This window comes from Sebastes umbrosus, chromosome 18 (assembly GCF_015220745.1).
Source record: "Sebastes umbrosus isolate fSebUmb1 chromosome 18, fSebUmb1.pri, whole genome shotgun sequence".
Taxonomy (NCBI): Eukaryota; Metazoa; Chordata; class Actinopteri; order Perciformes; family Sebastidae; genus Sebastes; species Sebastes umbrosus.
Genome location: NC_051286.1, coordinates 2,610,757 through 2,623,323, shown reverse-complemented (window position 1 = coordinate 2,623,323; position 12,567 = coordinate 2,610,757). Strand labels below are relative to the sequence as shown.

At 42.6% G+C, this 12,567-nt stretch overlaps 1 protein-coding gene across 4 annotated transcripts in view; it reads right to left on the bottom strand.

Annotated features, from left to right (window-relative positions):
• adgrg6 (adhesion G protein-coupled receptor G6) overlaps positions 1–12,567 on the bottom strand; it is an 84,736-nt gene that overhangs the window by 47,755 nt on the left and 24,414 nt on the right. For 2 of the 4 annotated variants that reach the window (XM_037750458.1, XM_037750459.1), the window contains exons 3-7: positions 9,745–10,092; positions 7,603–7,742; positions 5,508–5,787; positions 3,915–4,088; positions 1,091–1,138 (exon numbers count right to left, since the gene is read on the bottom strand). In XM_037750458.1, coding sequence (XP_037606386.1) covers positions 1,091–1,138; positions 3,915–4,088; positions 5,508–5,787; positions 7,603–7,742; positions 9,745–10,092 — 990 coding nt within the window. The remainder of the gene's footprint in view (positions 1–1,090; positions 1,139–3,914; positions 4,089–5,507; positions 5,788–7,602; positions 7,743–9,744; positions 10,093–12,567) is intronic. The other 2 variants (XM_037750460.1, XM_037750461.1) reach the window with 2 other exon arrangements.

Below are 12,567 nucleotides of genomic sequence, written 5' to 3'. Positions count from 1 at the left end.
CTCTGAAATATCAGTAAGTTAGAATCTATGGCCCCGACCACGACTCTGAAATATCAGTAAGTTAGAATCTATGGCCCCGACCACGACTCTGAAATATCAGTAAGTTAGAATCTATGGCCCCGACCACGGCTCTGAAATATCAATAAGTTCGAATCTATGGCCCCGACCACGGCTCTGAAATATCAATAAGTTCGAATCTATGGCCCCGACCATGACTCTGAAATATCAGTAAGTTAGAATCTATGGCCCCAACCATGACTCTGAAATATCAGTAAGTAAAAATCTATGGCCCCGACCACGGCTGTGAAATATCAGTAAGTTAGAATCTATGGCCCCGACCATGGCTCCGAAATATCAGTAAGTTAGAATCTATGGCCCCGACCATGGCTCTGAAATATCAGTACGTTAGAATCTATGGCCCCGACCACGACTCTGAAATATCAATAAGTTAGAATCTTGAATGTCAAACTTCTGAGTTTTATAACTTTAAAAAAAAAAAGCCTAAATAGGTTTTTTATAACGAAGCCAAAAAGATTCAGATTGAATGGACAGATTGAGATTCAGGATTTAGACTTTATGAACTACCTGGAGAGTTTCAAGTCACAGATACGGTCAAGTTATCGTGTTTATAAAATGCCAGACTTCGACCTGTCACCAGGAGCTTTGGGGCCTCGTTGCTGCAGAACAAGTTCAGGGACGGCCTGCAGCACTTTGACAGGAAGACTCTGACTGACTGACAGCTTCTCGGCGGTGTTGTGAAAAGCTTCTCACTCGAGTCATTCACAGCCACATGTACAGAGTCCACTGTGATTGACACGGCACACAATGAGCAGCAACGAGCGGCGTCGGGATGCATCAGACCATATGAACCGGACAATGGACCCTTTTCATGTCGACGTCATGGTGACGTCACGGTGTTAGCTGGAGGCAAAACAAAGGAAAGACTGGAGGCTAACACTAGCCCAAGGAGTCTATATGACATCATTGCACATTTTCATCCATGCATCATAGCTGTTAGCACAAGCAGACGTATACAAACCTCCAGGACACACACATACAGACACATGAGCAGGGTGTTAGCAGCACTCACCACTAGCTGGTGCAGCAGTAGTTAAGTGAATGCAATGAGGGGAGCAGACTGTGAAGAGAAGGACAGATTAGTGGACATCAGCGTTTTGGTCACTTCAGGGAAATACAGGAACATTTTTTAGAGCCGTAACGTTGATAAGAGGTCAATTAGTCAACGAGGCGATCAGTTAATAATAACTGCATCATGGGAGGCGGGTTAATTACACAGAAACAGCAACAAGACAAGGTCACAGTGACAGTTACACAGATAATTAATAATTAAGGCGGAGCGTAAGCAATCAGTCATTCAGCGATAATAATGGGTTGAACATGGAGGTCAGTCACTGAGGCAATCAGACAGACAAGATAAAGGTTGTCTGAAGGTCCAGGAATTAGACAGATCCCTCAGAATTTCTTTAGTCACCTTGTGTGTTCAGTAAGTAAATATACAGTCTGTCAGTGCAATACATCAACAGTATTATTATACAGTAGGTCAGGTCTTCTGTTTTTGTCTTATGTGCCAGTGCCCCTCGGCATTGGAAACCGACGCACGGGGTACCCCTCTTGCGTTAATTTTGGACGGACCAGGGACGGCGTGTCAATATACGCTCGTTACATGTATAGTGTCCTTTTCAAAATAAACTTCCATTTTCACAGGAAGTAAGGTATAGGCAACACAACCACTCCGTTAGGGTTAGGAAACAATCGTGGTAGACGTTAACTTCAATGATTAACGACTCACGTGACTCACGTGACTGACGATAACGACTCACGTGACTAACGACTCGTGACAAACGACTCACATGACTCACTGGAATCACGATACCAATGACTAACGGGATTGACAATATTTACGACTAGTGACTAGCGACTCATGTGACTCACGGGACTAGGGATACTAACGACTCACGTGACTAATGACTTACATGACTAACAATTTACGTGACTCACAGGACTGATGATACTTACGACTCGTGACTAGTGACTCATGGGACTCACGGGACTGACAATAAGGACTCACGTGACTAACGACTATGGGGACTGACAATACTGAGGAGTCACGTGACTGCGGTATTTGACGAGTTGGGAGTGAGAACGGGTTGGCGTTATCAGTCATTATCAGCCTCATAGATGAGGGTCAGTAGGGGCCTACTACGTTATAAAAGTGAAAGCAAAACCTAAACACTAACATTCAACAAAACCACTTAGTTAAGTTTAGGGAAAAACATTGTGTTTTGGATTAAAATAACTACGTTTCAAAAGTGAAAGTGAAACACAAAAACAACTACACAGGATGCGAACCCCGTCGCCATGTTGTCTGTGTCCCATCCATCACCTCCGACCTCCACCTCATATAGAGTTTCACAGTGTGGATCACAGCAGATAAGATGTCAGGTAGAAAGAAGAAAAGTTAAAGTCATCTCCCCCCCACTGTGTTTTACACTTTAACTGTGTGTGTGCGTGTACAAGAGAGTCAGGAAACTTCGTGCAGAATCATGCATTTTCTTGAAAACCACTGCAGGTCTCACACACACACACACACACACACACACACACACACTATCCTCCAGTGGGTACAGCGTTGGCAGGAATTTCCCTGAAACCGCTGTGGCTAACCTCCTGTGGCTACACACTCATTAACAACGCTTTAAAGAAGAGGTACAGTACTACTCTGTGGAGACACACACACGGACACACAGGATACTCTTACACTCTGGTTAATACTTAAATACGGTGAGAAATTCTTGATTATGTAAAGTTGGTTTCAGGTTTTTAAGTGTGTCAAGAGAGTCTGAGGCCTCTTGTACCAGTGTGTGTGTGTATATATATATATATATATATGTGTGTGTGTGTATATATATATATATATATGTTTGTGTGTGTGAATATATATATATACTGTATATATAAAAGGGTTGTCAATCGATTCAAATATTTAATTGCAATTAATTGCATATTTTTTATCTGTTTCAAAATGTACCTTTAAGGGAGATTTGTCAAATATGTAATCCTCTTATCAACATGGGAGTGGACAAATATGCTGCTTTATGCAAATGTATGTTTATATTTATTATTGGAAATCAATTAACAACACAAATCAATGACAGATATTGATCCAGAAACCCTCACAGGTACTGCATTTAGCATAAAACAATATGCTCACATCATAACATGGCAAACTGCAGCCCAACAGGCAACAACAGCTGTCAGTGTGTCAGTGTGCTGACTTGACTATGACTTGCCCCAAACTGCATGTGATTATCATAAAGTGGGCATGTCTGTAAAGGGGAGACTCGTGGGTACCCATAGAACCCATTTACATTCACACATCTGGAGGTCAGAGGTCAAGGGACCCCTTTGAAAATGGACATGAGAGTTTTTCCTCGCCAAAATTTAGCGTAAGTTTGGAGCGTTATGTAACCTCCTTCACGACAAGCTAGTATGACGTGGTTGGTATCGATGGCTTCATTAGGTGTTTTAGAGTTTCATATTAACTATGGACAATCATGAGATTATTATATACAGTAGTATGTGTGTGTGTGTTTTACCAGCCAACTGGGTTTTTAGCAGGAATCAGGAAGGTGGTTGGTCAGCAGCCAAAACTGGTGGCTGGAGTTAATTATCTTTCCAGCCGCAGTCAAAATGTACCAGAATATAGCTGATGTCTGGTTGTAATTTTCCACCCTGATAGCAAACCCACTGAAACATGTAGTGCTTGAAGTTCCTGCATGGTACAATACAATGTGTGTGTGTGTTTTACATAATATCCCAGCACAATGTTTTTACTGATTGTTATCTCCTCGCCGTGACCTCGTTAACTGACGCTGACTGCTTCCTGTACTCACTGCAGCTGAGCGTGGTGTCGGTCTGGGCCATGGCGGACGGGATGGTCCAGTGGCTGTTGTCCCAGTCGATGACGTTGCCCACCTTGTCGCAGCTCAGCGCGTTGAGCTGCTGCACCGTCATGGCGTAATCCCACAGACGCAGGTTATAGATGTTCCCGTCGAAGCTGTGCTGCCCTGAACACACAGAAACATCGCAGGTCAGATAAATGCTCGTGACCTTCATATTAATTCAGGTTCTTTAGACGTCTTTGTTCAACAGTATTTAAATGACTGCATTTCTTATTTTCTTTTCTTTTTTATAACCAGATAAAAGTCTAATTGAGACATAAATCTCTTTTACAAGAGGCAGAATTCTACCTTTCAGCCTGCTCGACACAAAGATTTAAATGCGTTGGAACAACTGTGTGACATAGACCGACGCACGGGTAACCCCTCTAGCGTTACTTTTGGACGGACCGGGGACGGCGTGGTCAATATACGCTCATTACATACATAGTGTCCTTTCAAAATAAACTTCCGTTTTCACAGGATGTTAGGTTTAGGCAACACAACCACTTAGGAAACGGTCGTGGTTGACGTTAAATAACAGGATTTATGATACTAATGATTCACATGATTTACAGAGCTCACGATACTAACGACTCACGTGACTAATGACTTACGTGTCTAACGACTCAGGTGACTAAAGATTTGACTTATGAGGCTGATAATACTAATGACTCACGTGACTAATGATTCACATGACTTATGAGGCTGATGATACTAACGACTCACGCGACTAAAGACTCGACTTACGGGGCTAATATTATTGATGACTCATATGACTAACAACTCACGTGAATAAATATTCGACTTATGAGGCTGATGATACTAATGACTCACGTGACTAACGACTCACATGACTTAGGGGGCTGGCGATACTAACGACTCATGTGACTAACGACTCACATGACTTACAAGGCTGACGATACTAACGACTAACGTGACTAACAACTCACGTGCCTAACGACTCACGAGACTTAGAGGGCTGACGATACTAACGACTCACGTGTCTAGCGACTAATGAGACTAACGACTCACGTGACTAACGACTCACGAGACTAACGACTCACGTGACTAACGACTCACAAGACTAACGACACACGTGACTAACGACTCACGTGACTAACGACTCACGAGACTAACGACTCACGTGTCTAACGACTCACATGACTAACGACTCACGTGACTAACGACTCACAAGACTAACGACTCACGAGACCAACGACTCATGTGACTAAATAAGTCAACATTACTTTTAGTTTCACACGGGACACCAACAGCGGTCTCCTGGTTCAAAGTCTTGTGTTTGTTTGCCCCGTCCAGCTCCCCGCCCCGTCACTTGCCCCGAATGAAGTGTTATGAGATATTTTGACTTGTAATTAGACAAATATGCTTGGTAAGATTTTGCGTTTTTGCAGTTTCCAGATGTGTTTAAACCTGCAGATCACCAGTCGGTGATAAACTTCTTGGTTGCAAAGCAAAACGAGACTAAACATCCTTCAGTTCGGACCACTAAACGGTCTGAGATGATGAATTAACGATAAATCTCACCTCCTAACCGGAACTGCCCACCAGCTGGCACAGAGTGCCCAATAGAGGTGGAGCAGGTCTTGGCCCAGTAGTTCCCGTTGAAGTAGACCGCCACGCGGCCGTTGGATGAGGACCAGAGCGCACAGAAAGGCCTCATGGAGGAGGTGAAGTCAGCGGAGGTGATGATGGAGTCGATGGAGCACACCACCCCGTCAACGATCATCTTCATCCCGGACTGATCGGAGCCCAGACTCAGAGCCACGTTGTTGCTGCTGTCGTAGTAGGTGAAGATCCACTCTTTCTGTTCAGGATCCAAGACAAACACTCACTTTAAATAATATAATGAAGCTTCAAACACCAACGTCATTTTCTTTTATAGCAGCAAAAACTCACTGAAAACAATCGCTGCTAAAGTTTTTATTTTTTCTCAAACATTTTACAGCTTCAAAACAACTTTAATAAACATCTTCATTCATAAATTATTTAAATGAAACATATATTTGTGGCTTTATTTATTTGTTGTTATAACGATTAATTAATTTGACAGTGACAGCAGGTTTTAATCTTTTGGTATATTAAATAAAATAAAATAAAGTGTTTATAAATTTATCAGACTTGAACAGGAGAGTATGTTCTGATGATATTTCCTGATAAAAAATGGAAATTATTGATTCTTTTTTTTCTAATAAGACAGATACCACAGACATAAAATTATTAGTATACCCAATACAAAATGGTCTTACGGGGAGGCATATAAATACCACAACATTCCACGGACATTCCACGTGTCATGAGTACGCATTTTAGTGTTTTTGCATGTCATTTGTACGCCACGTAAACGTCCGCCGTTAGGTTCCGGCAAGAAAACCACTAACGTAGGTTAGGGTAAGGGAAAAATGTCATGGTTGGGCTTAAAATAAGTAAGTAAACTAAGTCAAACACGTACGGAAACAACGTAACACAACTATGGAAAACACGTCATAAACGTCACTAAAACAAAAAGTTCTTTCTCGTTTTTTATACTACGTCACTAACACTTACCGTAGCATTTATACACGTTGATAGTTACTGTTTATGTTGGAAAATAAAGGCCAACGTGAAGAACTGATGTGCTCACTAAGCTACAGATGGTATTTGATGGCATTTAAAGGTCCTGAAAATACATTTTCTCAATCAGATGGAGTCCTACATGACATCAAAGTTTTCTGGCAAAGTTTTGATTATTTCACTTGAGATGTTTCTGCATTTTATTCTTTCGTCTAAACTCTTCTCACTAGTTTGAATTGGGCGGGGCTCAATAGGAACAATATGATGACAGTTGTGGGGTTGGTCCCTGATGAAGCAGATTATAGTTTTAAAGTCAAAGTTAACCCTAGAAATGGTCAACCCGTACCTACTCTGGTATTTTTGCTTATTGTGATGTCATTTCTTGGATTATCTTCAAATGCCTCATATCCCTAAAATCTGTACAACCCATGTTCACGTAACATAAGGTAACAACACACAAGGTAACGAAAGATAACGTAACTTAATATAAGGTAACGAAACGTAACGTAACGTAACATAACATACCGTAACGTATCGTAACATAAGGTAACGTAATATAATGTAACATAAGGTAACGAAACATAACATAACTTAATATAAGGTAACGAAACATAACGTAACTTAATATAAGGTAACGAAACGTAACGTAACGTAACATAATATAAGGTAACTAAATATAATGTAACATAAGGTAATGAAACATAACATAACGTAACATAACGTACCGTACCGTACCGTACCGTAACATACCGTAACGTACCGTAATGTACCGTACCATAACGTAACGTAACGTAACGTAACGTAACGTAATGTAATGTCACGCGTCAACCTTGTGATGACGCCAAGACGGAAGCCTTAGCTTTCTTTTTAAGCGTTCTTCAAAAATCCTGATTTTGAATATTGATAAAAGTGTGATTTTTCATGTGATCTAAAAAATTCAAAGTTGTACTGTTTGATACTTGCTCAAAGTATTAAAAGTAAGTATCTTTGTCTGTTTCAGAACAAATGTTTTCTGGGTCTTTAACGACACCATATCCCTCCTGTACCTACAGCCCCGTGTGTTGTCTACCTGTTTCTGGCTGCTGCGTTCCACCTCAAAGCAAAGCGTCAGGTGACTGAGCGTCGGTATGGAAACAGAGTTGGCGACCTCGGTGACCTGGCCGTTGCCTCTGGATATGGTGACCTTCTGGTTCCTCAGGGCCACGGCAACTACAGAGGAAAGGACGGATGGAAGCAAGGAAAGAAGGCAAGAAGAAGAGTAAATAACAAGATGAAGAAAGAACACAGCAGGCAGAGAAATGTGAGCAAACAAATAAGGAGAGGAAAAAGTTAGAGGACGATTTAAAAGGGAGAAGACGATAGAAAGGAAGAAAGGAATTGAAAAGCAGAAAGAACAAAAAAGGAAAAGTGGAAAAATCATGCAAAGAAAAACAAAAGAATAAAAGATGGGATGAATAAAGAAGAGGAATGGGCAACAAAGACGGAGAAAAAACATTAAAGAAAGAAAGTCAGAGAACAGATGGAGTGAAAATGCATCATAACAAAAAAACATTTTCATCCATCTTTATTTCAACTAATCGTCTTATTCTAATATAAACCTTTGTGATGCCTGTAAAAACAAAACACACATAACAACATGACTCATACTTTATATTATTCTACACTTCCGAGCAGTTCGTCCACACGTACTGAAGACTAAGAAGGTTTGTCTGTTTTTCCCAGCAGGACGACTCTGACTGGAGCTGCTGGCCGAGAGCGAAACACTGACAACCAGTATGCAAATGGAAAAACACCAACACACTCACACTAATACCACACACACACCAAAACACCAAACACTGCTGTCAGAGCGGCCACGTCTGGTGGTTTCAGACTTTAACTTAAAGCTGCAAAAACATCCCAACTCCAAAGTTCACTCATAATTCAACTGCGTTGAACCGTGAGATGTCGTAATCACTGTAATGAATGTTTATAATAAAAGTAAATCTAATATCATACATCACACTGCCACTTTTTGTTTTAATTTAGAGTTATTTATTAATTGTTATTGACGTGTGGAAAGATCTGAACATATAAAGAGTCCACAGAGACACAAAGAAGTGGTCGACCGATATGGGCTGTTCAATAGCCGATGCCGATTATTAGAGAGCAGGTCGATATATAATATTTGCCGATATCATGCTTTTTCTTTTTGCATCTAATAAAATACAACAATTTAATAAATTAAACAAAAATGCTGAACATATATTTATTAGGGCTGTCAAAGTTAACGCGATAATAACACGTTAACACAAATTCATCTTAATGCCATTCATTTCTTTAACTAATTAATGTAACTTGGGATTTTCAGGTTGTAGTAGGTTCAGTTTTAAAGCCAGAGTGAAGATACAGGTGTCATATGAAACTAGAAAACATAAAGAATCCATCGGTACCAACCATGTCATACTAGCTTGTCGTGAAGGAGGTTAAATAACGCTCCAAACGTAGGTTAAATTTTGGCAAGGAAAAACAGTCATGTCCATTTTCAAAGGGGTCCCTTGACCTCTGACCTCCAGATCAGTGAATGTAAATGGGTTCTATGGGTACCCACGAGTCTCCCCTTTACAGACATGCCCACTTTATGATAATCACATGCAGTTTGGGGCAAGTCATAGTCAAGTCAGCACACTGACACACTGACAGCTGTTGTTGCCTGTTGGGCTGCAGTTTGCCATGTTATGATTGGAGCATATTGTTTTATGCTAAATGCAGTACCTGTGAGGGTTTCTGGATCAATATCTGTCATTGTTTTGTGTTGTTAATTGATTTACAATAATAAATATATAAATACATCTGCATAAAGCAGCATATTTGTCCACTCCCATGTTGATAAGAGTATTAAATACTTGACAAATCTCCCTTTAAGGTACATTTAGAACAGATACAAATTGTGTGATTAATGACGATCAACTGTTTTAATCAATTGACAACCCTAGTTAACACACGTGAAATTAAACTATGACTGGATTACTCCAGTGTATTCTGGGAGGCTCCTCTTGTCTACATGATCAGCACTTTCAACTCTTGTTTTTATTTCAAAGTAAGAGCGTGACGTTAGTCAAGATAACTACGATTAACAAACCAACACCCCGGATCATTGTCAGCCTGACAGCAGCGTGTTAGCCTGGATTAGTTGGAACAGAACAGGACTCTGGTGTCGGCCTGAACCTACCGTGTCGGAAGCTAACACTGAACCCCCTCTTCTGCACGCTGAAGTCGGAGGTAAAAGACAGCTCCATCACGTTCCCCGTCGAGTTGAGCGTCAGCCCGTTGGCCGTCGGGCCGCAGAACTTAACGTCCGCGTTGCCCGTGTTCACCACCACCCGGTCGTAGATGCAGCCCGGCGCCTCCTCCAGGTCAAAGTCAAGGAAGGAGAGTTGGATGATGAAGCCGGCGGGGGCCTGCATGGTCCACTTACAGGCCTGCGAGTTGGGGTATTTCTGCGGGTAGCAGGGCGACGTGAACTCCCCCTGGGCGTCCGTCAGCACCACGTTACAGTTGGTGGAGCTGCAGCCCAGCGCTGGAGGTGATGAAATTCATCAACTTTCAAAAAAGGGGAACAACCTCCACTGAAGCTGTTAAGGTAGAGTAACATCACTCAGAGGACAAGATGCTAGTAGACGAGGACACAAGGGGACAGGACAATAGAAGAGGATAGGACCCATCAAAAGGTATAGGAGACAAGACCGTAAAGAAACCGTTAGAGATCAGGAGACAGGTGAGGACGTGTCGAGGACAAACACAGTCGAGTCGGCCGAAAGATTCAAGGACAAAGACAAACGCTTTCAAGAAGAAGGTTAAAAAGACTTTTAGGGTTCAGGAGACAAAACCAAGACTTGTTTTAGAGACACAAGAAGAGTAGTTTAGGATCGTCTTTGAGAGATTGAACTCCAGGAATCAAAGAGGAAATAAACGGGACAAGACGAGACGTGCAGTTAGCTAAAGGTTCAGCAGCCCAGAGAGAAATCAACCAATCAATCAATCAATCAATCAATCAATCAATCAATCAATCAATCAATCAACGAGGAGCAGATTGATTGATTCTAGACAGAAGTGGACTGGATGTGTTCACTTCCTCCAAGTCAGCATTGCACCAAAATCCACAACCACCAGACCCATGGTTTTACAAAACACCATCTGTAGTACCAGACACCATGCACATGCAGAGTAACGTTGCCAGTTAGATCCGGAAAAAGTCACCTATTTAAGGAAAGATTGAGAAGTCAGATCCTATTTTTAAAATTGAAAAGACCGAGTCAATCACTGCAGATTTCAGTCCGCTGGTGTTTAGGAGAAACTTTTTTTCCTCTATGATTTAATTTAAGGTTATGGTATCTGGTACGATACTGTGCTCATGTACTCGTACTCGCAAAACGGCTCAGATACAACGGCACCGATACCACTTTACAGCAGCGTGACGTTAACCTCTCGTCACCATCTTGCAGGTCCTATCGCATGCGGTCGTGCTCACGCTCCACCTCCGCGGGTGAGACGGGCCGGTGGTGCGCTGGACCACACGGGGCCGGGATCCCACCTCAGCCGCCGCGCGCCGGCCCTCACTTTCATTGCGCCACGGGGTTTTGCTCGCACCCTCTGACTCGCGCGTGCGTTCGAATCCTTGGTCCGTGTTTCAAAATGGGTCAGGTGGGTTGCAGACATCGCCGCAGACCCCTTGTGCCTTTTACGTGGGCCGAGCCTTGCCCTGGGGGCACGACGCGTTTGGGGCGCACTAAGGACAGTCCGCCCCGGTGACACTTTGGTCACGCCTCGAGCCTTTCCAAGCCGACCTAGAGCCGGTCACGGCGCACCGCCTCGTAGGGGGGACTCCCCAGCCTGCCGTGTGTCGCTCACACCCTCCAGTTGGCTGTTAACGACGGTCTTTTGGCACAGAGAAGTATTCGTATCGGTACTAGGTATCGGCGAGTACCCAAATGTAAATACTGGTAACGGTGCATCCCTACATACAACTAAACTGCACAGAGGAACATGATTTATTTCAGGTTACCTGTCTCATGTACTACTGTCACGATATAGCGACCGTTTTATAAATATAACTTTTTTTAATCATATTTGCTCCAATCTCACCTACTGATGCTTTAACCACATGTTTCAAACTGTTTAAAAATGCAACCAAAATCCAGGAGAAAATACGTTTCCCATGAAATGTGATTGATTAGTTGAATGGGAACGTTATTTTGTAGGAGCTCTGTGAAATACAAGTACGTCAGGTTTTTAATAGGTTCACTGCAAACCACAGACTGCAGAGGAGGTACAGAGTGTACCAACCACCAGGACTCCGGCTGCATGGACGGGGTCACATTGTCCTTTTACTGTATGTTCTCGCTTGTATTTTTCCTTTTCCGACTCAATATCGAGCCTGAAAAGTGGAGTGAAGGTGGCGTTGTGTTTAAGTTTCTCTCACTGTGAGTGTTCTGGTAATACCAGGTCAGAGAACCAGAGAGACACGCAGGAGCCACAAACAAACAGAAAACACATTAACAGGCCGGTCCGTCAGAGGAACTCGGCGAACGCAGCCGATCCAGTTGGATTTGATTATGATTTTTCACACACATCAAACATGTTCATCATTTTCAATAACAGCTGGAAAGACGAGCCGCCGTCCCTCACGAAAAATAATAACAGACAAGAGCTGAAATGGAAAGTGGAAAGAATGGTTCGTCTCTCTCTCTCTCTCTCTCTCTCGCTCGCTCGGGGTAACAATGGCCTCCGTTGATCTCAGGCTCGGGCCTTCGCCGCAGCCAAAACCACAGCCAACGCACTGGAAACGTCACGAGCACCAGTATGTTAACGTTTTAACCCTTCCTCACTTCCTACTGCGGTCACATTCTGCAGAAACATCCACTTGCTCGTGGGAATTTTTAAAAGAATTTGTTGAAGTAGTTGAGACTACAGGTCTATTACCTCTAAGCTGCTACTGTCTCCTGGTATATATACTGGGAGTATGTTCGTTTATGGGTTCTGTCACTTTCTAGAA